This window comes from Vulpes vulpes, chromosome 6 (genome assembly GCF_048418805.1).
Source record: "Vulpes vulpes isolate BD-2025 chromosome 6, VulVul3, whole genome shotgun sequence".
Taxonomy (NCBI): Eukaryota; Metazoa; Chordata; class Mammalia; order Carnivora; family Canidae; genus Vulpes; species Vulpes vulpes.
The window spans coordinates 60,811,486-60,836,872 of record NC_132785.1 but is presented as its reverse complement, the minus strand read 5'-3'; the positions used below and the strand labels follow the sequence as shown (position 1 = coordinate 60,836,872).

The following is a 25,387-nucleotide window of genomic DNA, read 5'->3' as shown; positions in this document are numbered from 1 at the left end:
GCGGCCTGCCCCCTCAAGGCAGCCAGGAAGGTAGAGGAGGACCCACGGCTGCTCACAGGGCCTGGCTGGCCTGACTCGGTAGCAGAGCTGCTGCGTCTGGCCTCCCACCTGTCCACATGTGGGCACAGTCCAAACCCAGCCCAGATGAGGAGAGAAATGATTGACTTAAATCAGGAAGAGGAGGGTAAGATGGCACTGCTGCTCAGCCCCCACCCCCTTCAGCCCCAGGCAGTGTCGCCTAACAGGTGCAGAGCCCACTGGGCTCTGTCATTTTGGGTAGAAGTGCCTCTTAACTCAGGGCAGCCAGAACCAGCCCATGCATCATGGGCGACCTGGGGCAAGCCCCCTCCTCAGCCTCCCTGTGACATTGGCGTCTCCCAGGGCTGAATTGACCTCCCCAAGGCCTTAGGCAGACATCAGGGGTGTGTCATGGCAGTTTTAGTTTTGTGTCATTTTGGCTTTTTGTTTTTAGCAATTTTTTTTATTGTTGTCAATCTGCTAAATCGGTTTCTTCCTTTCAAATTATGTCTCCAAATTGATTAGATTGTTTAGGTTCCTGGGTCATAGACTGTGATTTTCTGGAGATCATAAACAGTTTCCCAGAGCTTCATACCTCCTGGCGGTGTGAGCATTGCAGTTTCTAGATGGCAGCCCCTTGTTCCAACAGCATTTGTGTAAAATCACCCAGGTCTTGCTTAAAGGGAGGCTGTCACAGTCCTGGGCCATGTCATGCCCGCTAGAGATCTCATGGTTAGAGGGACTTGAACTGTTTGAACACCACAGATTTGTTCTGAGTGGGCTGGAGGCTCTGTGCTCTGGTGGCAGGTGGCCAGGAGTGCGGGAGGAAGGGGAGTTTCTGAGCTGGCATCAGAGGACAGCTCTCATGCCACTGCCAGGCTGCAGGAGATCCCAGCCCATCAGGACGCCGCCTCCCACTCCTGGCCCTGGGTCATCCTCCATGGGTGTGTGACCACATGCTGTTTGTGCTCCGTCAATTCTCTGAAGCCTGAGGTGCCATCCTTACTCAGCTGCATGTGAAGATAGCTGAGGACAGGGACCCGAGGCCTGGCGCTCAGGACCTACGCTCGCCCTATTTGCCCCCAACCCCCAGAGCCACACCTTTAGGCCTCCGAGCACAGGACGCTGGAGGCACTTCATGCTGTTTTCATTGGTTCCCTCCCGAAAGCCATCTTATTTCATGGCCACGAGGCACAAGGCATAGCTGAGTGCTTGATTGTTCATTATTGTTAAAGTCAAAGCAACAGCCTCATGGAGCCCGCCTTTCAGCATGCCCCCCCCCCTCAGCCCCACTCACTCCTGGCCTGGGGCTTTCCTCCCACTGACTCTCCACCTTCTGTCCAGCCCCATTTGAGGAGCCCCTTCTTGTTAGTCACAGTGGGCACCGCCCTGGAGCCCGTCATCACCCTCAGATCTAGAGAACAGGGAGCTAAAGCAGCCAAGAGAGGCTCCGGCCAGGGGCAGCCCCGCCGGCTCAGAGCAGCACCGCCACCTGGGGCTGTGGGTGCCTGTCCCCAAAGGCCTCTTGTGTCTGGCGCTCAGGCTGGGCAGGAAGTGGTGCCCTTGGTGCCTGCAGAGGCTTGTCCTTACCCACGCATCCGAAGTGTCGAAGTGTCGCTCATTCTGCTGCTTGCTAGGTGCACACACAGCTCTGCAGCCCCCTTAGGTCCTGGAGAGAAGCTGTGCAGCAGGGCGGCAGGCACAAGCCATGGTGGGGTTGGGTGGCTGCTGTGCTGGAGCCCCACCACAGTGCCACCCACAGAGGTTTTATTAAAAGGGGTTCAGGCATTCTAGGTAAATTCTAGTTAACCAGGCCTCACGCCAAATGCTCAGTTATGCACTTGTATATAACTCAGTCTTTAACCACATATGTCGAGTGGAGACACACCACCTCCCACTCCCTCCCTCCCTTGGGGCCCCTTGGGCCCCGGCATATGACCCCTTCTGCCTTCAGAGTCCATCTCTGGTGCTGGCTCTGGGCTGGCCCTCACGGCCTGGCCCTCCTGCACTCAGAGTGTCACTGGCGGCACTGGCAGCACAGCCGGGCGCAGTGGCATGGCTGCTGGGCTGACTGGCCAGCTCTGGGCAGGGGGACACGCTGTTCCCATGCTCCGTTTCCTCACTCTGGACTCAGTCCCTACTTGCTTACAGTGGAAGGCAGTACCTTGCCCTGAAACTCTACAAGTTCCCCAAGAAGTGGGGCCCCTCTCTGACAGGGTCACTCACCTGTGTGGGACAAAGGGACACAGCTCCGCTGAGTCTGGACTGGTACCACTGGGGCCAGTGGAGGCCTGGATGGGCTGGGGCACTGCGGGTGTGGCCCGAGCCCCAGCCGGCAAGGCAGAGGAGCGGCTCTACTAGGGGTTTGCTGCTGCTGAGCAGGAGCAAGTCCAGTGACAGAAATGCTGTGCCCAAACCTGGTGTTGGGCTAGAGACGTCATCATTTTAAGAAAGCAGTGATACATTTGGTGCTGAGTTCCCACCTGGCCAGCCTCCCGCAGGATAGACACGGGACTGAGCCATCTTACTGGCCCTGTTGATTTGGGCAGAGAAACACTGCAGAGCTGTCATATCCTGGTCACCCAGGAGTCAGACAAACCAACGCTGCCCGCCCACCCCACAGTTTGCAGTGGGCAAGTCACTTCTGTCGTATAAAGGGAGCAATTGTACCTGGTGAGGGTCCTGCAGGACATGGCTCTGGAAAGGGTGACGTGGGGTGAGGATGGCCTGGGCTGGTCCCTCCATGGCCCGGCCGCCCCCGCCGGGCCCGGGGATGTGTCTCCACCACTGAAGGCCACAGTCCCCATGGCTGCTGGAAATGTTGTTGGTCGCCCTCCAGCGACAACAGAACAATCCAGAGTAGCAAGGTTTTGCCATGGATTGTCAACGCCGCTGAGGGGCAGAGGCCTCAGGTGCAGCGAGGTGTCACGGTCCCCTCAGCCCTGGCCCTTGCTTTGGGCCTCAGCCATGGGCCCCATGCTGTCCAGAGCTGGATGAGGCATGTGTCCACACAGGAAGAGAGCAGAGAGAGATAGGGACCAACAGAGCCACCAGGACACATTTACCATCTGCACAGCTGTGGCGTGTCAAAGAACAAAGCCTGGAGCAGACCCATAGGACGGCTGGGGGTCAGAGCAGGCTGACCTGCAGTGGGACCCTCGTGCCTGCCGTGTGACCTGCAAGACAGGCATTGGGGAAGTTGGTTGGGCCCGTGTGCAGCACAGGCTGACAGCGACCTCAGGAATCAGCTCCACTAGCTGAGAGTCCCTGGAGACCCTGCATCTCCCTAAGACCAGTGATTCCTCTGCCCTGCATACCCACCAGCCCACCCAGCTCAGCCATAGCCCTGTAGAGGATTCTTGGAGTGCAGCTCCCAACCACCAGCACCTGGAGTGCACATCTCCGTGGGTGGGGCCCCACCTCAGCCTCTGAGCTGGTGATGCTCCCTTGGAGCTGGAACTTCTGTGGATACGTAGCCCCCCAAGGAGTGGAAACGGCTCCCATGATTGACACTTCTGACCGGGGAGACGCCCTCCAGCAAGGGGATCGGAGCAAACCCACTGGTGCTCCTCTCTGGGAGGGCAGGGCAGGGCAGGCCCTCTCCAGGGAGCCAGTGTGGGGGCTCCTGCAGCAGCCACACCCTGCCTGGGAGGTGTTGGCGAGTGTCCATGGCAGGGTTTGAGTGGCCAGGTGCCTGGCCTGGGAAGGTGGAGGCATGTTCCTCATGCGACCCCTTGGGTCAGCCAAGGGTCTGTGAGCCTCTCCCTGAGGGGTCAGAGCACGTGGAGCCTGACCAGGCCCCACCCTATCCTCCTCCACTGCCCCATGGGGAGGTGGTCACTCCCTCCAAGCTGATCCAGTTCCACTACCCCACCCCGGGAGTGGGGTCTGTGCCACCAGCCTGGGCCTACCTCAGCATCCTCGCCCCGGGCCAGTCCCTCCTAGCTGACCATTCTCTCCCTTCCTTTGACACAGACCTGCCTGACCAGTGTTCCCCGAACCCCTGCACCAAGGAGGGGACACAAGTCTGCCAAGACCTCATGGGCAACTTCTATTGCCAGTGCCGAGCCGGCTGGGGGGGGCGGCTCTGCGACAGAGGTGAGGCGGCCCTGCAGCCACAGCTGTGCAACAATGAGGCAGGGGCTCCCAGGGCAGGGACTGTGGCCCATCCCTCTGTTTCCACCCTGCCCTACCCCCGGGGACCTGGCCCCCCCTCACTGGCCACCCTCCAAGGGCTCCCTTGGCCACTTAGGGAGGCCAGCAGGCCCCTCATGTCCCCTGAGAGCAGGAGTATTCAGAGGGTGCGTGCCGGCCCTGCTCTCGCCTCTAAGTGCTGGGGGCTGTCCAGCTGGAGGAGCCATCGGGTGCTGCCAGAAGTAGGGGGTGCGGCCTGGAAGTAGGAAGGCACCACCATGGGGCCCAGGCTGTGGTGATGAGATAGTCTCAGGGCCAGCCTCCCCATCTGCCCCAGGATCCAGTGACCTGAGGCAGCCCCGCACCACAGTGCCCAGCCGCCCTGGGGAGGTGTGTCCGGGCAGAGTCTGGGCCCAGAGGCTGCCTGGTCACATCCATCCTCTTTTAGCCCTTGCCCTCCTCCCGGGTGCACTGGCGGCCACCAAGCTGGCCAGGGATGGTCCCATCAGGGTCTCCCTGTGCCCTCACACTCACGGCACAGACAAGCGTGCGGATGCCATGGCATGCTCCCTGCGGACACTCCCCGGTCTCTCTGTGTCCTGTGCCCAGATGTCAACGAGTGTGGCCAGCAGAACGGGGGCTGCAACCACATCTGTTTCAACAAGCCGGGCAGCTTCCACTGTGCCTGCTACAGCGGCTACGCGCTCTCCCATGATGGCAGGACCTGCCAAGGTAACGCCCGGCCCAGAGCCTCCCCCTCGCCTCTCAAGTTCTCCCCGGGTTTGTCTATGCAGTTGCCAGACTGCTGAGGTTGGCAGTCACATCTGCTCCTCTGCAAGAGGCTGCAGGCTCTGGGGGGCGGGACAGGTGGGGGGGGGAGGCATCCAGCTGAGCACATGCCCGGGCATGTCAGCGGCCATGGGGAGCTGCCCTGGCCCCAGTGCAGGATGATTCACTGGGATCTGTGCATGGCCAGCCTGGCTGAGACCTCCCCTGCCCCAGGATGCAGCTGCCTGCATCTGGTTTATCTGTCCAGGAGCCCAGGACGGAGCCCAGATGCTGGGGCCAGAGCACACAGGCTCCCTCTCACCCAGGGGTGGCACCTGTCTACACCCACCCAGCTGGCTTCCCCCCTCACCCACTTCCCTCTGGCAGAGGCAGGCTGGCCACTGAGCAAAGCAGAAGGCAGCCGCCCTCCTTAGTCTGGGGCCCCTGGGGTCCAGTGCCCTGACCACCCCAGAAAGTCTGCACACTGTGGCCGGCCGGGCTGCAAAAGGGGTACCCGACTTTACAGGGGGGCTGTCTCTTCCTCTGCTCCCTGCCCTCCAATACAGACCTGCTGACACCTGCCACTGGCATGTCCCTGAGAATCTGGGCAGTTCTCTCGTACTACGGGCCTGCCTGGGGCGGAACAGATCTACTGAGGGAGAAGCGGCCTCAGGAGCAAGGCTTGCGCAACAGCCGGTGACAGGGTGAACTCTGAGTCAGACAGGACAGGGGGCCCTTCCCACTTTTGGGAAAACAGCTTCCACTTTTGTCATCATTCATGGCTCCTTCCCACCTGCTGCCTCAACCTGAAAACAGCTGTCCTCTCCTCGAGCTACGGCTGGCACCCAGGCCAGACGTGCACAGCCACGGCCCCAGGAACTTCCAGCCTGCGGGCTGTCTGGAGCCATGTCTGCATGTGATGCACCCACAGCTGCTGGGAGAGTTCTCGGAGCCATGGTGTTTGCACGCCCCTGGGCAATGTGCTGTATGCCACGGGCACCTCCTGCTTTTGCCTCCTCGGGAGACCCTGAGTGATGAGGGTCTACTTAGCACTCATTCACCAGGTCTGTGATGTGTGAGAGCTGACAGATCCCCTGCACCTTGGTGCTTGGTGCCTTCCCCCAGAACAAAGGTGTTCTCCTTAGCGTGATGGATTAACAGCAAGCATGGTAGGTGCCCCACCTGCGCGGCCAGGGTTCCTTGTGCTGACACCAGCTGACAGACACCTCCCCTTCTCTTGGCCATCGCCTGTTTCCTTGGGGACCTAGGGACCCCAGACCCAGCCAAGGGAAGCTATGGGGAATGAGGGGCCTTGCCAGTGTGGTGTGGAAGGGCCCAGACTTTCCATCTTGTCTTCCTTGATCAGACTCTGAGATGCTGGGAAGGAGGGGCTGCAGTCGCTCCACTTCTGCAGCCCCCCAGCACCCTGGGAATGGGGGCTCTGGCCTTTCTGTCATTGCTCCTTGACTGCAGAGAGGGATCTCCAAGCCTCGCGGGTGGGGCCCTGTCCTAGGAGGAGAAGCAGATGAGGGCCTGGGGGCGGGGGGCAGGGGCAGGGCCTGTTTGGGGGCCTCGGGCCTCTTGGCCTTGGTGCACACTGTAGGGTTGTGTCTAGACTTGTGCCACATGCCTGGTGCCAGCCCCACACGCGGCCTGCCTCGGTTTTCCTGGTCACCATGCTCTGATGAATGGTCGGACCGCAGCATCTCCAAAGGGCCACGTTTTGGCAGGGTGCAGGGTGGAGGTGCTGAGAGGCTGGGGTCAGAGCGGTCCTCTGATAGAGCTCGGCCCTATGCATCATAGGGGTGCTGCTGTGGCTGACAGCCACCGTGGGAGGAGAAAGCTGGGTGGCATGGAGCCAGGTGGGCATGTGAGGAAGGGCTGGCCTGGGAAGTGCAGTGTGCCAGAGCGCGGAGAACCCTTCCCCCATGCCACTGCCACTGTGGGCCATTTCTTGGTGGGTCTGGACCCTCCAGCCACCAGCCCCTCCGCCGTCATAAGCCCTGCAGGGGCCGTGGGGCATCCTGTGGTTTTCCTGCTGTCGTGGCAGCTCCTTACGGGTGGTGTTCAGAGAGCTTGTGCTTATGAGGCATCCTTCTTGGGGGTGGCCCATGTCCTGCAGCCAAGCTGTATGCATAGCACCCACATCCTCCCCGGCGCGATCAGGACTGCAGAGCCGGGTTCCCATGCTCCTGGACATGGTTGGCCTGGCTCTTGGACTGAAATTCAGGTTCAGAAGCATCCACACTGAGTCAGTGGACAGAGGGAACCCACAGCCTTAAGCCTGTGTCTCAGGGCCGTGTGCTGTTGCCAGAGCTCCTTCCTACACTCACTGAGCCACGTTTGAGAGCCTATTTGCTGGCAGGCTGCCCTTGTGATGAGCTCCATCTGAGGCTCCGCAACACGGGTGTCCCGCTGCTGTCTGAGGGATCCATGTCATCTGGACTAATAATTGCATCTCCCAGATATTCGTTCTTCCCCTGGAGGAAACAGGATTTAAGTGCAGAGGTTTTTGTATTTGTTCTTTGCCAAAGTAGCAGATGGATGAGCCTCAGGATGAGCCTCGATAATTCACCACTAGTGTGCTTGGTTTCCAACGGAGAGATGGGGTGGAGGTCATCCCTCAGGAGGTGAATGGAGCCTGGGAGCCTCCACTGGAAGTCCCCATCCTGGGCTCCAGTGCTTGGCCCTGGACGAGCTCAGCCCCATCCAGCAGTCTGAGATCAACCTCCTCAGCCGGGACCCCAGGCAGAAACATCCACCACGCCCGCTGTGCCTGAGCCTGGGACTGCAGAGTCCAGTGGACAGGAGGAGGGCTTAGTCACCCTGGGAGCTGAGGCCACCCAAGGCTGTGGTTCACACTGCAGCACCTCCCCTACCGACCAGGAGACAACCCTGGTCAAGGGCCCTGGTTTCTCTTGCAGACGTGGATGAGTGTGCAAATGGAGCTGCCTGCGGGGAGGCGCGCTGCCAGAACCTGCCTGGCTCCTACTCCTGCCTCTGTGATGAGGGCTACGCATTCAGCTCCCAGGAGAAGGCCTGCCGAGGTACCCCTCCACAGCTGCCCACAGGCCCTGGCACAAACACCTGTGAACACATGTGTGCACACATGCAACGCCCCACATGCACACCTGTGAACACATACACACTGTGTTCATGTGTGTGCATGACCACACATTTGCACACACATCACACATGTGTGCATGCCATGCACACATATATCCACAGGTACCTCTTAAAGCAACTAGGTGCCTTCTCCAAACTGCTGCAGACACAGAATTTAGGAGGAACGAGCTCTCAGGCCACGCTGCTGTGTTTGGGGACAACTGACGAGCGCTCGCTGTGTCCAGGGCATCTTCCTCCCCTTCCTTCCAAGAGGAAGGTGGGGTGGTTCCAGCCTCTGTCTCCCCTGCAGGGTGTCCCTGGGGCCCCTTTAGACCCTCAGGCCAAGCACCATGTAGATGTGGTTTATGCGCTGAGCTGGTACCGTGCTCCAACTCTCCTTCAGCCTCTACACTAACTGCTTCCCTTGAGAAACTGCAGAGGGTGTGCAGACATTGGAGACTGCTGACCAGCACAGCTCATGGCTGGGGAGCCAGGGGAGCGTGGGGTGGGCTGGGGAGTGGGTGCCTCCTGAGGCTCGTGCTCTGGAGCTTGTTTTCACAGCAAGCCAACCGCGTGCACGATCAGAGAAGGCATGGGCACTGCACATGGTGAGGTTTGCCCATCTTCCCTGTGGTGGCAGATGTGGACGAGTGTGCAGAGGGACGCTGTGAGCAGGTCTGCGTCAACTCCCCAGGGGGATACAGCTGCCACTGTGATGGACGTGGAGGCCTCAAGCTGTCCCCAGACATGAACACCTGTGAGGTAAGTGCCCTCGGGGCAGCCATCCTTCAGGAAGACAGTGCTGGAAGAGGTGTTTTTATGGGAAGGCCCAGTGTCCCCTGGCCGGTGGCAATGTAGGATGGAGGCATGTCTGTCCTTGGCATGAATTCTTTAGGTGGCTCCCTACCCCCAACAACCTGGGGGCTACACCCAGAGTACACTCTGCCCTCCCTGTCTGCTTGCTCAGGCTCTGCCACACGTGTGCAGTCGGAGCCTCCTGCTTTTGGCCAGCCTGCCCACCTCTTGGACTCATACCTGCTGGTCTCTCCGGGCTGTGGTGGTCTGAATGTAACAGAGTCTCTGGTGTCTGTATGCCACCTGCTTGTGCATCTGGCTGGCGGAGTGGCAGGGGGAGGGCCCGATTGCATCCTGACAGGCAGTGTGATGGGGAGGGGCTGAACCAGGTATGCCCCTCCTGACACCCCTTGCTCCCACTCCACAGGATATTTTGCCCTGCGTGCCTTTCAATGTTGCCAAAAGCATGAAGTCCTTGTACCTGGGTCGCATGTTCAGCGGGACACCCGTGATCAGACTGCGCTTCAAAAGGCTACAGCCCACCAGGTGAGAGGCGGTGGCTCACACAATACAGAGCAGAGTGGACCAGAGCCTGAGGAATGGCTGGCCTGATGCTCCCTGGGCCCACAGACCCCTGGGCCATGCCTCAGGCTGCACCCCAGTGGTCTAGGCAGTCAGCCCGTTCCCTGCCCAGCCACAGCAGCACGGCTCCAACTCTGGGCCTCTGGGCGCCCACCAGTGCTTCTGGCATTCAGGGAAGAATCCCAGGCTGCCTGCACACAGCTGCTCTCTCCCTGCTGGTCTGGGTCCCTGGGGCAGGAGGCCATGAGCCACCAGTCCATGCATCACCTGTTTCTTTTTTGTGCTGGCCCTCAGGCTGGTCACCGAATTCGACTTCAGGACCTATGACCCTGAAGGCGTCCTCTTCTTTGCTGGAGGCCATCAGGACAGTACCTGGATCGTGCTGGGCCTGCGGGCTGGCCGGCTGGAACTGCAGCTCCGCTACCATGGTGTCGGCCGTGTCACCAGCAGCGGGCCTGTCATCAACCACGGCACATGGCAGACGGTGAGTGTGGCCATCACTCCAGCCCCAGGCCGGCTGGCATATGGAACTCCCAGGGAAGGGCCCTGGCATTTGCTCACGCGTTTGCACGGTCAGCAGTGAGTGGACACTGCACAGGCCCCTGCCCTGCAAGTCCGCATGTGATGGGGCAAGAGCTGTGGTCTCAGGGGCTGTTCCACCAGGAGCTCCTGGCTATGTCCTGGTTCTGCTTGTCAGAGCTGCTCTTGGCAGCAGAGTCAGAGCCAGAGGGCTGCTGGTCACCCTGCAGCACACAGGACGCCCCACGTCTCAGAAAACCGTCCCGTTCAGAACATCCACAGTGCTGAGGCGGGGGTCCCTGGGCTGAGGTCTGGGCGCAGCTCCTGTCTCCATGCATCCACACTGTCCCAGGACCTGGCTTCTGGGGCCTGTGCCATTCCCACAGAAACCCCGGCACACTCCCACCCCCATGGGCGCCTCCTTCTGGAGAATGCCCTGACCACCCAGAGCCTGAACCATTCGCTCCTGGTGAGACCGTGCCAAGGGCAGCTGTCTTGCCACTGCCCTGTCCTGCATCCTGATGCTCAGAACACAATAGCCTGTGACACACAGGCCCCTCCAGAAGTCCAGAGGCCCCCAGTTGGAAGTGGGCTTTTAGAAGTAAGCACTTGAGAGAGAAAAGCATTCTTTTTCCCTTTAGAAGTCAAGATAAAATGGGAAATTCTGAATAAAGGTGATGTGGATGTTTGCTAACCTCTGCCTTCTTTCCTGAGCTCTTGAGGCACAAGTGTCTCCCGAGCAGTGGGAGGGACACCAGCGCAGAGCTCAGATAACATGGCAGAGCCAGAGGGAAGCGGGCTCCCTCGGGGTCGAGATGGCAGGAGCTCTGCCCAAGGAACCTGGCACCTGTAGGCTTGGAGCCTGAGGGTCCCTGACGCACTCCTGCTCCTAGCAGCCCTGACACACATACCGGTGTCCTCTTGACCACACTCTGACTCAAGAACCTACATGTTTCCCTCTTTAACCAAAAAAGAAGTTGATAGGCTTCTGGTGGGTTAGGAGGACACCCTGAGTTTAGAGATGGGTTTTTTAATTTCCCTGCATGGAAAGGAGGAAAGAACAGAAACTTCTTTTTTTTTTTTTTAAGATTTTATTTATTCATGAGAGACACAGAGAGAGAGAGGGGGGCACAAACACAGGCAGAGGGAGAAGCAGGCTCCATTCCATGCAGGGAGCCTGATGTGGGACTCGATCCCCGGTCCCCAGGACCATACCCGGGGCTGAAGGCGGCGCTAAACTGCTGAGCCACACGGGCTGCCCAGAACAGAAACTTCTAGAGTGAATCCACATGCCCATGCGGTATCCAGGCTGTACCTGGCACCTGAATATCTGCTGGGATTTAGAAATGTGTCCTCCTGCCTTGGGTGGGGCACATGGGACTGCACACTGCATAGAGGGGACGCAAAGCACCACATGGAAGGCATGACGTCAGGTGGGATTCCTGCTCCCTGCAAGCAGTTCCTGGGGGGCTTAGAGGAGCATCAGGATGGGACCAGAGAGGTGGCTACAAGTGGTTTGGGTGTGGGAGGGGGAGTGGAGGGGGAGCTGGGGCTGGGGTGGCCCAGAGGGGGGGAGGCGGGGCTGGGGAGACCCAGAGGGGAGAGCTGAGTTTAGGGGGCCCCAGAGTGGGGAGGCAGGGCTGGGGGCCCTGGAGAGGGCATCCAGGGCTGGGGGGCCCATCGGGGCCTGGAGGGGGCGCCAGGGTCATGTTGGCACATGGGGATTGTGAGGTGTATGCATGATGAATGTTGTTCCCTGAGGGTGGAGGTGGCTTGGCCCTCAGTGGTGATGGGGGCATGGTCCCCAAGGTCAGGGGTCCCTTTTGGAAGGTGTACCCCCTGAAAGCACCATCTTCTTCAGATCTCCGTGGAAGAGCTGGATCGGAATCTGGTCATCAAAGTGAACAAAGACGCTGTCATGAAGATCGCAGTGGCTGGGGATCTGTTTCAGCTGGACAGAGGGTTGTACCACCTGAACCTTACCGTGGGAGGCATTCCCTTCAAAGAGAAGGACTTGGTCCAGCCTGTGAGTACTGAGTACTGTTATCAACCCAGCACAGGCGAGGCCACAAGCTCACTGCGCTTGGGCAGCCATCCCCCCCAGAGGTTAACACGCAGCAGGTGCACCTCTGCCTGAGATTCATTTCAGTCCTCTGAAATGATACTAAAAATGCCTGTTTTTCAGTGGAGATAAAACACAATGAAATTATTCTTTAACAGAAAGAATAGTCAACTTTTTTGGACAATTCCCAAGAACATTTGTGTTGTTAACCCTGCCATAGGGGAGCAGGACTGACGGGGTGGTTGGTATTAGTCGCTCCTCGCTGCCCTGGCGGACTCAGCCCTCCTGCACCCCGCCCTCACCCCCTCACTGGGATTTCTCCCTCACCAGGCCTGTGGATGTCAGTGGCCAGAGTCCATCCTGTGATTAGGACTCCCATACAATGGAAGAAATGGGTTATGGGCATGTTGCAGTTCCCCTGGTGGGAGGTATTGGCCTGGTCCTCCCTACAGGAATGGAGGAGGAGGTGCTACACATGACTTCGAGCATCAGCCCCATTCCAGGGTCCCATAGTTGCTGTTTACACCTCCTTGTTTCACAAATACAGGGCAGGGGTGACCGATTTGCTCCAAACCGTGTAGCAGGTGCCTGGTGCTCTGGAATCTGCATGCCCGGCCCCTACACTCACATTTCCATAGGTACCAGAGACCACTGTGTACCCATCCCCTCGTCCACTTCCTTCCAGTGGGTGGTCAGCGCTCTGATCTGGGAATGAATGGGCAAACCCCATGCAGACACAAAAGGTGGGCGTCCATATGGGATGCACAATAGCCTTACCTTGCTTGGGTGAGGACCCACTGTGAGTGCTGGGTGTCCTGCAAGGACTCATTTTGTCCAGTGAGGAGAGTTTTGGGAAATAAATACTCTCCACAAGTAGGACTTGTCCATCTTGTAGTAGCCAAGAGGGCATCCCATCCATCCGAGCAGGGTGGCACCAGCCACATGGCCTCTCATCATTGGTGTCTGGGAGACTCTGTGGTCCCAGGAAGCCACTGGGATTTCTCCATCCTTCCAGATAAACCCCCGCCTGGATGGCTGTATGAGGAGCTGGAACTGGCTGAATGGTGAAGACACCACCATCCAAGAGACTGTAAAAGCAAACCCCAAGATGCAGTGCTTCTCCGTGACGGAGAAAGGGTCCTTCTACCCTGGGAGCGGGTTTGCCTTCTACAGCCTGGATTACAGTAAGTCTCGGCTCTGGCATGGTGCTTATGCTTCCAGATCATACACAATGCAAGTAGATAAAGCAGGGAACAGCTTCCCTGGACAGCAGAGTCCAGGAGAAGCTGAGCCCCACCCCACCGCCCAGCCCTATGACTACCTCTCAGGGTGGCTGCTCCCAGTCAAGGTTTCCAGGGAACCAGTGAGGAAGAAATGACAGGCAGGAGCAGACAAACTGCCCTGCTGGCACTGGGACAGCTGGAGATGGGCAGGCAGGTGGGACGTGAGGGACCTCAGGGGATGCTGGCAGAACCCTCAGGGTTCTGGGACAAAACGAGCTTCGGTGTCTGCACGTTGGCAGAGAAGCTGTCAAGAACATGCTTGGCGTTGCAGTCAGCAGGACCTCATGAAGAGTGGACAGGGGCAGCATCCAGAGGGCTGCCTCTAGGGCTCCAAGGAGTTCTACATTGAAGGAAAGAGAGGAGAAGGAGGAGGGCCGGCCAGGAGGCGCCAGAGGGGTAGCCAGCCCTGTCGTGTTGCCAAGAAGGTGGGGGTTTCAGCAGAGCTGGGTCCAGCCACACCAGCATTGAGGACCATGCAGGAGAAGAAGGGGAAACTCCGGGAACAGACCTTTTGGAAGCTCCTGTGATGCCCACGAGCCCTAAACTGTTGCCCGGAGTCAGGAGGGCCCCATGCCTGGCCCAGGAAAATGCAGGTGCACCTGGCCGTGCGGGGCCCCCTGGGTGGGGTCATGGGCCCAGGAACCTGCCATGCAGCCCATGTCCAGACCCGTCTGAGTATCATCTACACTTTGTGTGACACAGCATAGGCCACACAGGTCAACTGTGCCTTGGCTATGCCACCTCGCTGACCCCAGGGCTGCCCACTATTTCTGCTGGGGGCTCTGCTTGGTCAGGTACAAGACTGCAAAGGCCAAATGGTATTTGGAACTCTGGGACCTGTTAGTAAACCTCCAATGGTACCATTTTATAACACGGCAGGGACCCCTCAGGAAGTCACAGACTGTGGCAGAAGACCCCACACCTCCTGAGTGGCCCCACGGAACCACTGAGGCCCAGTGTGCCCAGTCCTGTCACGGGAAAACAGCACCAGGAAACACTCTCCTCTGTCAGAAATAAAGGCAAAACTTGGCCACAGGGAAGATCACTGAGTTTTTTGGTTTTATTTTTGGTTTTTGCCTGCTTTTTCCAGTTCTACATGCATTCAGGGGACAATTATCGGGAGCTGACTGTAACAGACCCCACTCAGGGCTGGGGACCCACAGACGGTTCGGGATGCGTGCTTGCAGCTCAGTGGAAATCTCCAGGAACCTGCCTGCAGCAGAGCGCCTGAGCTCCAACATCAGTGGCCCAAATGGACTCCTCCGTCAGGATGCTGACGGTCCCTGAGACGCGGCACTTCACTCCGTGGGGCGGAGTCTGTCCTCCGGCGCCGACATCAGCAGATTCAAGCGTAGGGAGGAAGTGTGCTGTGGTGTTGGCCCCCAGACCACCACGAGCCAGCCCTTTCTACCAGAATGTGTTTTCTGGAACCATCCATGCAAGATGTGCAGGATGCTCATGCATCCTATCCCATATACGTCCCATGCGTTCTGTATACATAAGGTGCCTACGTGTGGAGCTGCTCCCCTGAGGCGGTACAATGGCAGCAGCGCTGCCCCCCATGGCAGGAAGCCATGTGTCCGTGAAAATGGCGCTCAGTGCAGCTCGCAGAGACTCTAGGGTTCTCTAAGCAATCTGACCTGTTGTCGGCCTGACGGGCACAGGTGGGCGGGCGGCTCGAGGGCCCACAGCTCAAGCGTGTTCTGCGGGAGAGGAAGTGGAGAGCCCATGGAGGGGCGCCGTGGCTCATGGGGCGCGAGGTGGAGCAGGCACTGGCAGCCGGCCAGGACCCCGGAGCCCGAGTCAGGAGCGCATGTCCCACGGCAGCTGGCTCCCCGGGGACAGGGTCCTGGCGCCCAGGCCTGGTTCTCCTGTGGCCCTGTGCTCAGGCGGGACCCCTGCGGCCAGGCGGGGCCGGGGGCTGCCCCCCTCACTCACCACAGCCCGCCCCGCCTGGATAGCCTTCTGATGCGCCGCCCTCACCGCAGCTCGGACCTCGCTGGATGTCGGCACCGAAGCAACCTGGCAGATAGAGGTCATGGCTCGGATCCGCCCCGCCGCTGACACGGGAGTGCTGCTCGCGCTGGTGGCTGGTGACCACGTGGTGGCCCTCTCCGTGGCCCTGGTTGACTACCACTCCACCAAGAAACTCAAAAAGCAGGTACCGCTCACTGTGCCCCCGGGCCTCCCTCCTGCGTGGGTCCCAGTCCTCCCTCAGGAAGCTGACCCAGGGCCGCGCAGCCTTCACCAGTCCGACAGCCACGTGGCTGGGAACACTGTGGACCTGAGGTCACCCAACACAGCCTGAGGTCCAAGCTGTGTGGGCTGTGGCCTGGTAGCAGTTAGGCAGTGAGGCCACTTACCCCCGACAGTTGGCCAACCTAGCGGTCAGGAAGACGAGCGTCAATTGCTCATGTTTGTGTCAGACCACTTCACTAACATGTTCAGACTCCCAGTTTCTCCTGCACCCTCAGACATGTAGGCCCAAACCACGGGGTGAGGCAGCCGAGGCCTGAGTATGGCTGTCCTCTGTCCAGCTGGCCCTTCATACCCAACCCAGTTGACCACCACTGTGTGGGACGCATCCAGGGAGCCCTCTGGATGCTGCCCCTGTCCACTCTTCATGAGGTCCCCTCCACAGAACAGCCAAGGAGCAGAGGAAGGAGCTTTTTTTTCTTGCCTCTGTCCAAAGTGGGAGGACCCGCCCACTGGGGAGGGTATGGGCGCACCTAGCCAGCCTGCCCCTGACTGGTCCAGGGCCAGCAGCAGGGACCCCCATCCCCACCCTCACCCCCACCACCAACCCCACCAAGTGCCGTCCACATGCACGCTGTCTGGACCTGCCCTTCCGGCCACCTACAAACAGCTGGAGCTGCCACAGGGCGGGAGGATCCTCCCAGGGCAGACACCGGCAGACCCTTGGCCACACAGCCCTGCCCAGGGACCCTGCTGCTGGGGCTTCTGTCCATCTCACTGTCAGAGCCCCTGCCCATCCTACTGTTGGGACCCCTGTCTGTCCCTGCTGCTGGGGCGTCTGTCCGTCCCGCTGTCAGGGCCCATGTCTGTCCCTGCTGTGAGGGCATCTGTCTGTCCTTCTGTTTGGCCCATGTCTGTCCCCGTGTTGGACTGTGTGTCTGGCCCGTGTTATCAGAGGCATGTTCTGCTGGGGTGGACACTGGGTTACATGGCCAGCTGTCTTCTGGAATGTTTGCATTTACCTCCTCACACCTCCAGCCACTCTGCTGTGGCTTATGGGTCAGTCTCATGTGGAAGAAATGGCCATGTCCTGTGTTCTGGATTGTGGACACACAGACAGCACATCCACCTAGATGGCTGGACAGTACGGTGCCCTGACTCTTGCCCTGGGATAATGTTGCCCACCCCCACCTCACACTTGTGGAAACTGAGTCCTGCACCAGTGTGCCACAGAACACAGTGCCCAGGCTGCAGGAGACCCCACCCCCACGGAGGGTTCGGGGTGTGGGCAATGGGACAGGAGGCCTGCACGCTCAGGTGCGCCTGTCCCCACAGCTGGTCATCCTGGCTGTGGAGAGTGTCACCCTGGCCCTGATGGAGATGAAGGTGTGTGACGGCCAGGAGCACCAAGTGGCCGTGTCTGTGCGGAAGGATGAGGCCACCCTGGAGGTCGACGGCACCAAGGGCCAGAGCGAAGTGAGTTCTGCGGGACTGCGGGAGAGCCTGGCCGTGCTTGGGAGACACCTGCAGGGCTCCGTGCTCACCTTCGTCGGGGGACTGCCAGGTATGGCTCCATGGCCTCATGCTCGGGTGCGGCACCTGCTGTTCCCACCAGCCCCAGTGTGTCTTTCTGTATAGGGTGAACTTTTAGATAAAGAGAAAACACAGGTACATCCCGGCTGGCATCATGATGCCTTAGTTTATCAGTGCCCGCTTGGCAGTTCAGGGATTGAGGCTGAGACCAGCTCACCAGCCTGAACCTGCTCAACCCGCATCCTCTGAGAGCACCCACCTGACTACGCATCACACAGAGGCTGTGGCTGTGGCCTGTAGGGCAGGCCTAGCCTCCAGGGGCCACACTGGAGTCCAGGTGTCCTGGGACACCCCCACCAGCCTGCTCCCTGGTCCAGATGTACAGCTTCTAGGGACAGGGTCACCTTCAGCTCCTGCTATGCCCAGGAAGGGGCCGCATGCAGCCACCTCCTACAGACTGGGGACCCGATTCTGACCAGGCGCCATGTGCTTGCCATGGCCGTGAATGATCAAGGGCCAGCTGCTGACCTGACCCCCAGCAGCCCCCAAGGCCCCATGTAGGTTCTCACTCACTGTGCAGGGCAGGACTCCTGGCTCAGCCCACAGACACAAGCTCCATTTAGTTTGAACAAACAAACCTTTGAGGAGGATGGGTTGGGAGCCCTGCGGCATGACTGACTCACTGGAGCCAAGAGGAAGATTGCATTTATTTAATCGATTTGACTATCTGGACACACTGGCTGGGGACCTGCTTGCCTATAAGCATGCAGCCGAGCTGGTGCCATTCTGGACAGAAGACACCCGTGCCTCTGAGGAGGAGGGTGGGAGAGGAGACAAGCCTGCGGATGCTTGGAGCACTGGGCAGGGGGATGGGGGGCCTGGGGAGCCCGGGCTCCCAGCAGACGGGGTGGCTCATCTGCTAAGATGGTGTTTGTTTCTTCTCACTGGCCCAGATGTGCCTGTGACCTCAGCGCCAGTCACGGCTTTCTACCGTGGCTGTATGACGCTGGAGGTCAACCAGAAGGCGCTGGACCTGGACGAGGCCGCCTACAAGCACAGTGACATCACGTCCCACTCCTGCCCCCCGGTCGAGCAGGAAGACGGGAGGCCTCGGTCTCCCCAGCCCACCACATGAGCAGCTCTGGACACCGCGCTCCCACAGGCCGAGCTTCCTTCCAGACCGTTTTCTGCCTTGTAACATACATGTATATAGCTGAGGGCACTGCTGTTAGCCACCAAAGCCACAGCCCCGACCCCGGATCACCCTCCGTGTGGAGGACTGGCACATGCCAGAGCAGACCCAGGGAATAGTTCTCTGTTATTTTTATTACCAAATGCTTCTTTCTGGCCTAAAAACATGGAAAAATAAAATATTTACAGACCCTTTTAACTGCTGCAGGCTTGGCTCCTTGCTTGTTACCGTGCAGTGGCTGGTGTCAGCAACACGGCGTCCGGGGTGCTGGGCTCAGCTCCGGGCACCTCCCCTGCTCCCCCCCACGGCTCCTGGCTCCCGGTGCCGTGGACATGACTTGGGCAGATACAGGGCCACGGCCACCCCTCCTGGAACAGAGCTGGTCGGTACCTGCATCTCTCTCCCTAGACAAACCCATTCACCCCTCAGCCTCCCGTTTTCTCCATGTAAAAGGGAAACCCCTGTTTTCTCTATTCCAAGGGTCACTACTCCTGGCACAGAGCCACTGGACTCAGCACACAGGTCCACCTGCTGCTCTGTGAGATAGATAACCCTCAGCCCTCTAACCCCAGGATCATCATCGTAGGAAATGCACGGGGCGGGGGCAGGGCTACCAGCACACAGCTGAGGTCACAGAGGCCCAGGGGTGGGGCAGGGTGGGGCAGAGCAGGGCGTGTCCCTGTGCCCGATGGGACAGTGCTTGCCCCATGGCTGGTGGTCACTGTCACAGCAGGTGTGGTGCAGAATGTGCCAGAGAAATTTCCAGCATCCACTGGGGATTGTGCTCAACAACTCAATGGCTCCTCCAAGACTGAGATTCTTTTTTTTTTTTTTTTTTTTAAGATATCAAAGACCAGCAAATGTTCTGAGGCTGTGGGGCAGGTCTGGGTTGTGTTTTCTTTCAGATGTTGTACCACGGATGGCAGCAAATTGTCCCATAGCCCTGTCATTTCTCAATACAGAGTGATCCCTGAAAGCTGCATCAACCAAGCACAGAACAGTCCGAGTTCTAGTGCCTGGGTGTCCCCCTGGCAACTGCACACGAGTCTCTAACTCACAACCTGATGCAGAGACAAGCAGGTGCAGAGGGGAGGGCAGAAGGCTGAGGTGTCCGCCCACAGCTAAGTGACAAGGACACAAGAATCCATGTGAGTGGTGCATTGCTGGAGGAGAGATTCCCCTCCAGGCTTCTAGAGAACAAGGTATGGCTTCAAGAACTGACAAGTGGAATGGCCCCAAATGTCCTGATGGGAGGAGGTGAGCATCCCTCCTCACCCATGGCTGGCCCTCCCCTGAAGGGGTCTCCAGGTCTCTGGGAGAGCTGGCCATCACAGACACCCACCAGGGGGACCCCTCCCCAGACCTGCTACCCTCGGAGATGATGGCAGAAGGCAGCAGATGCCACAGCAAGGACACAGGAAGGCCCACGGGCTGTGGGAGGCCAGGCCACTGAGGCTGCCCAGGGGTCCCTGGCACCTCCACCATGCCCTCGGCACTCCCTTGCCTGCCCACAGCCACATGTGTGTCTGAACACCACCACTACCTGCCTGAATTGTTTTCCTAAGTATTTAGTAGCATCTGGGTGGAAATTCTGTTGACTCAGGACTTGAGAAAACTAGTCTAAGAGGTTCTTCAGGTAGTTTTTCATGCCGGTGCATGAAAAACAAGGGATGCAGGGAAGTGTGTGTCCTTGGAGGGTGCATGTTGGGCTGTCCCTGGGCTGCTCCAACCAGCTGTGTCCTCAAGAAATGTCCATCTTCAGCCAAGGTCCTAGTGGATGGGCCCCTTCCCACGGCACTTCCCCACTCTTGGTCTGCAACCGGGGTGGATCTATGTTCCCACTTGCACCATAAGGAGACCCCCAAACCCAGGCCCCCTCTGCTGGCTCTGGAATGGGCAGGTAGCTGGGTTGGGCTGAGCTGGTCAGGCCAGGACTTGGAGCTGCAGGACACAGCCTCAGTTGTCCATCTGGGGAGTGAAAGCTCAGTTTGGGGGCTTTAGTGTTGACCAGGAAGGCCAAGGCTTGGACACTGCTCAATAAGCAGGAAGCCTCACCCCAACCCAGACAGCCTCCAATGCCAGCGGGCTACAGCTCTAAGAAGTGTGGAGGTGGGTTCTGCCTGTGGCCCCCCGGGAGAGCACCATGCTGCCCACCAGGGGCCTCATGAGACATCGGGAGCCCAAAGCAGCTTTGGAGCCTGATCCATTTTTCAACTTGTCATTGCACCATTCCCCGTGGTGTTGTCTGGTTTCCCTCACTGTAGAGGCAGCTCTGGAATGTTCCTGTGGAATGTTCCCCTAGCCAGCCCCAATCTCTCAAGAAGGCCAGGACGGCCAGAGCTAAGAGCACACACACACTGAGCTGCAGGACCCCGTGGGCACACACAACAGAGGCCATGGCTCAGGGGCATTCTGACCACCATGGGTTCATCTCCCATCCAGTGGGGCTAGGCACAAATGTGTTTCCTGCTGTGGTGGGCGCTGGGGGTTATTCTAACTACTACCAAGAAAAAGCTTATGGCCGTAAACAGCTGAATGCAGCAGTACATTGCCCACCTGTGCCAGGCATGTTGGCACCCTCACCACCATCCAACCAGGCAGGACTGGCTACAGAGGACTCTGGGGCAGATGAAGCTCCATGCCATTTGACTGTGTGCCATGGGGCTGGGGCAATTCCGCCTGTGTGCTGTGGAGGGAAGGGGAATGATTCTGACTGTGAACCCTGGAGGTGGGGCTGGGGTGATTCTGAGTGTGTGCTGTGTTAGAGCAGCTGGATGAACTGATTCTGCCTCAGGGAGGAGGATCCTAGACCATTTGATTTGTGCTATGGAGCTGCAGTGGGGAATGGATTATGCTGTGTACAGATTTATGGTCTGTGTTGCTTGTTTGCTTTACAAGTGAAGAGCCACATTAATTTTGTTTGCTCTTTGTTCTTTGTGCCCCAACCCCCACAGCATGCATGACAATCACAAATGTCTCCAGACATTGCCAGATGGCCCCCAGACACAAAACCATCCCTGTTGAAAGCCGCTGCATTAAAAAAAAGGAAATTTGAAACTTAACTCACATAATACAAGGGTAGACTATCTATTTAGATCTAAAAGTAATCTATAAGGCACTTAGAAGATCATGTGAGACTATAGCCAGTCAGTGAGTGTTATCTACCCCTCCTTCTTAGTAAAGCTCATTGGCACACAGCCACGCCCATGAAGGTACTAATGTCTACACCTGTATTGGTCCACAGTGGCAGAGTTGAGTAGTAACTACACACCTACTGGCCTCTAAACCAACAATATTTACTATCTGGCCTTCTACACACAGACTTTGCTGACCCTTGTGACAGAAGAGTGTTATCAAGACCTAAGATAGAGACCTATTTCTTAAATAAAACACAAAATGCCCTCATGATGAGAGAAAAGATTTAAAACTTGAGCAACATTAAAACCAAGAACTTCATGAACAGACTTACAAGATTGACTGTATGTGACTTCAAGACCTACTGCAAGATACCATGATCAATACAGACTGGTATTGCCAAAACAATAGACAGATTGATCCGTGGAGCGAACAGAGAGCCTAGAAATAGACCCACATAAATACAGTCACAGGTCTTTGACAAAAGAGCAAAGGCAATACAGTGCAGCAAAGATCATCTCTTCAACAAATGGCACTGGAGCAACTGGATGTCTACTTGCTGAGAAATAAATCCAGACCTTACACCTTCACAAATAACTCAAAAAGGATCACATACCTAAATGTAAAAGGTGAAACTATAAAATTCCAAGATTGGGCATGGCGATGACTTTGTAGACACAGTACCAAAGGCATAATCCATAAAAGACAGATTGGGCAAGCTGAACTTTAGCAAAGTTAAAACTTTTGGAAGACAAAAAGAAGGAGAAGACAAACCATAGACGGAGACAAAGTATTTGCAAAAGACACATCTGACAAGAGACCCATATCCAAAATAAACAAAGGACTCTTAAAATTCAACAATAAGAAAACAAACAGCCCAAATAAAAATGGGCAAAAGACCTGGACAGACACCTCCCCAAAGCAGGTGCTCAGGGAACTGCAGATTAACATGACAGCAGGACACCGCTGCCATAGACCAGCATGGCCACGATCCAGACCGCCCACAGCACCCAGTGCTGGCGAGCACGAGGAGCAGCAGGAGCTCACCCACTCTGCAGAGGGAGTGCAGAACGGTGCAGCCACCCTGGAAGACCGTCTGGTGGCTTCTCACAGGGCCAAACACACTCTCAGCATCTGATCCAGCAATCACGCTCCTTGGTATTGATCCAAAGGAGCTGAAACGTGTCCACACAAAATCCTGCACTGGGGCAGAGGTGGGAGGGGCTGGGCTCTCAAGTGCCTCAAGCCCTTATACCTTAGCTTTAAGCATTCGTTCTGCCCGTATATGAAATTTCATAATTAAATCACTTTAGAACACGAGAAAAGGAAATACATACATATGTAACTGTTGCTGTCTGGGGAGCCACTAATGGAATGAGGGCCTTGCCTCCTGGACTTTTTCCCTCTTCCTGTAGGCCAGACAACATTTCCCCTGAGTTCATAGGGTATCTCTGCTCAGCTAGGGGCCACTCTTCACAGTGATGATGAGGGTTTCGTTCTTGTTAACTGGACACACGCTGTACTCCCGGTTCTGCTTCACATGCATTGACATCAGGGTATTCCGCCCTGTTTCATTGAGATACAAGTCACCATAATATTCACCCTTTAACAAGGTACAATTCAGTGGGTTTTATACATTAACAAATCTGTGCAACCATCACCACCATCTGGTTGTGCAGGGTGCAGACTGTGGGGCACTATCTTGGGACTGGGGGGTCAGGTGTGGGCATGTGTGGGGTGCAGGGCATGGAGACCTATCCCGGGGACTGGGGCGGGGGGTCAGGTGCAGGGCATGGGAGCTGTCCTGGGGATGAAGGGGGGGTGCCTGGAGCCACCACCAGGCTGGGAGTCGAATTATTCACATTCTTTGTGGCTGGTACAAGGGATAAAGACATTCTTGTGGGCAAGAGCAAAATTGTTGGTCTGGGAGTTTAATATTTTTATCAGCTCTTGGGTTCACCAGCCAGATAGAAGTGGGTTTGGGTGACATGGGTGTGAACCGGGACACTACTGTGTGGCTCTGGGCCCAGGATGAGTGTGGAGGTCAGAAAGTATCCTTGTGTCTCCTGGTACGTGCATGGCCATCTGCTGGGGTTGGCGGCCTGGGTCCGGTCAGCACAGGCTGCCAGGCTGCAGCTCAGGGGTGCTTCTAAGCAGGACGGGTCCTGAGGAGGCGGGCGTCCTGGCCCAGGAGGCACCACTTTACTCCCCCAGATCGCCTGAGAGCGTGGGACACACTCCAGTGGGTGGAGTCCAGGCTCCCATGACAGGGAACTCAGGGATGGAGACAACACCTCAGATTGCCACAGCTTCCTGATTGGCCACACGGAGCTGGTTCCTAAACTCCAGGCAGATGAGGTGCTTGCTGGGGGGCCCTGGCCCCAGGGGCCCCTGCTCTGGCATCCCCTCTCAGACCCACCCAAGCACAGGGCTGGCTGCCTCCACACTCCCCTTTGCCAGCCCTGCGCTGAAGGGGGATTTCCTCTGCAAAGGTCAGGGCTGGGCCGTGACCAGTTGGGGCTCGGGAGCCACCCCAGACTCCATCCCACTCCTAGAACCCGAAAGCGGCTCACAGGACCAGAGGCCAGGCCTCCCGCCTCTGCCTGTAACAAGCAACTCCTCTAGGGCCAGCGTGCCGGGCTCCTCACCTGGCCCACCACACGACCCACATCCCATGTGCGCTACTTCCCCGTAGGAACCTGCACGTTCACCTTTAGAGAAAGCACTCCTTGGGCTCAGGAAGCAGGGGGAGGGGGGATCCCTGGGTGGTGCAGCGTTTTGGCGCCTGCCTTTGGCCCAGGGCGCGATCCTGGAGACCCGGAATCAAATCCCACATCGGGCTCCTGGTGCATGGAGCCTGTGTCTCTGCCTCCCTCTCTCTCTCTCTCTCTCTCTCTCTATCATAAAGAAATAAAACAATTTTTTTAAATATTAAAAAAAAAAAAAAAAAGGAAGCCGTGGGAGGGTTTCCGTTCCAGGCCCGGAATGTTGCCTGGTAGATGTGCCTTCGCACCAGCTGAGGGGGCAAGAGACCACGGCTGCTGACCAAGGCTCCTGTTCCGGGGTTTTCTCTCCCTCCCCCACCCCCTCCCGTCTCCACCTCTCTTTCTCCAGTGCTCCAGGATTGTAATGTTCCCAGGCCTGTCACTCAGCCAGGATTTGATCATTGCCCAGGTGGGTGCCCACCTGCTGTGCCAGGTGTGTCTTGGTCAATGGCTGTTGGTCTGCAAGAGGCAGAGTTGTGGCCCAGGCTCTGGCTGAAGGGCCTCAGAAGCCGCCCACCCCGTGGTCACTTGGAGCAGAGACATTGGGTCATAGAGGGATCTATTCTGCAGGCAAGGGAGGCCCCCTATGGGCCACCCCACACAACAGATTGGACAGCCTCTAGAATAATCCATGAAAGATGGCAGCTGGAAGCAAAGATGCCTTGAATAGGAAACATGTAGCCTTAGGTAGCAAGTCTTTCTGCAGGTGTGACAACAGGTTGGGAAAAGAAGTGCACACAGACCTCAGTGAACACACATACCTTACAGGCAGCATTTGATATTTAAGCCAAAGCACCTTTCAATCCCCAGCAAGTACCATTTGGTTCATTTGAACACAGCTCTGAGCACAGAGCCCTGCACTTTGTGGGGACACACAGATAAGTATGTAAACATACTACCCACCTCCTTGATACAGGATGTTCACATGGGGCACACAGGGCCATATTCCCTTTGCAAAATAATAATAACAAGCTCACTGGGGGGCTGGTAAGAAAGTGAGCTTTGTTTAGTGAGTGATGACACCATGCCAGGGCAAGGAGGCTCCGGGGGATTTGGGATCTCTTTGGTGTCCAGCGTACACTCTGGGTGGCTGAACAGAAGTGCAGCCTTGGGCTCTGTCCCCCCACCACTGATCCTGGCCTCTCTGCCCACAGATGTGCCCAGGAGGAGAAAGAGGGCACAGACTCAGAAACATTCCCCCAATGTTCCCAGGAGGTTGGCCACAGAAGCAAGGTTTGTAGAGGCTGCTTTGTTTTTTAACAAACCAAAAATAAATTATTTTTCAATCTATGCCCATGTG

At 57.5% G+C, this 25,387-nt stretch overlaps 1 protein-coding gene across 1 annotated transcript in view; it reads left to right on the top strand.

Moving 5' to 3' along the window:
* GAS6 (growth arrest specific 6) overlaps window positions 1-18,385 on the top strand; it is a 33,000-nt gene extending 14,615 nt beyond the window's left edge. Inside the window, exons 5-15 of the mRNA XM_072761127.1 lie at window positions 3,994-4,116; window positions 4,762-4,884; window positions 7,845-7,967; window positions 8,666-8,787; window positions 9,248-9,366; window positions 9,697-9,886; window positions 11,783-11,947; window positions 12,999-13,167; window positions 15,255-15,427; window positions 16,798-17,026; window positions 17,949-18,385. Coding sequence (XP_072617228.1) covers window positions 3,994-4,116; window positions 4,762-4,884; window positions 7,845-7,967; window positions 8,666-8,787; window positions 9,248-9,366; window positions 9,697-9,886; window positions 11,783-11,947; window positions 12,999-13,167; window positions 15,255-15,427; window positions 16,798-17,026; window positions 17,949-18,130 — 1,718 coding nt within the window. The 3' untranslated portion in view covers window positions 18,131-18,385. The remainder of the gene's footprint in view (window positions 1-3,993; window positions 4,117-4,761; window positions 4,885-7,844; window positions 7,968-8,665; window positions 8,788-9,247; window positions 9,367-9,696; window positions 9,887-11,782; window positions 11,948-12,998; window positions 13,168-15,254; window positions 15,428-16,797; window positions 17,027-17,948) is intronic.
* The last annotated feature ends 7,002 nt before the right edge of the window (window positions 18,386-25,387 follow it).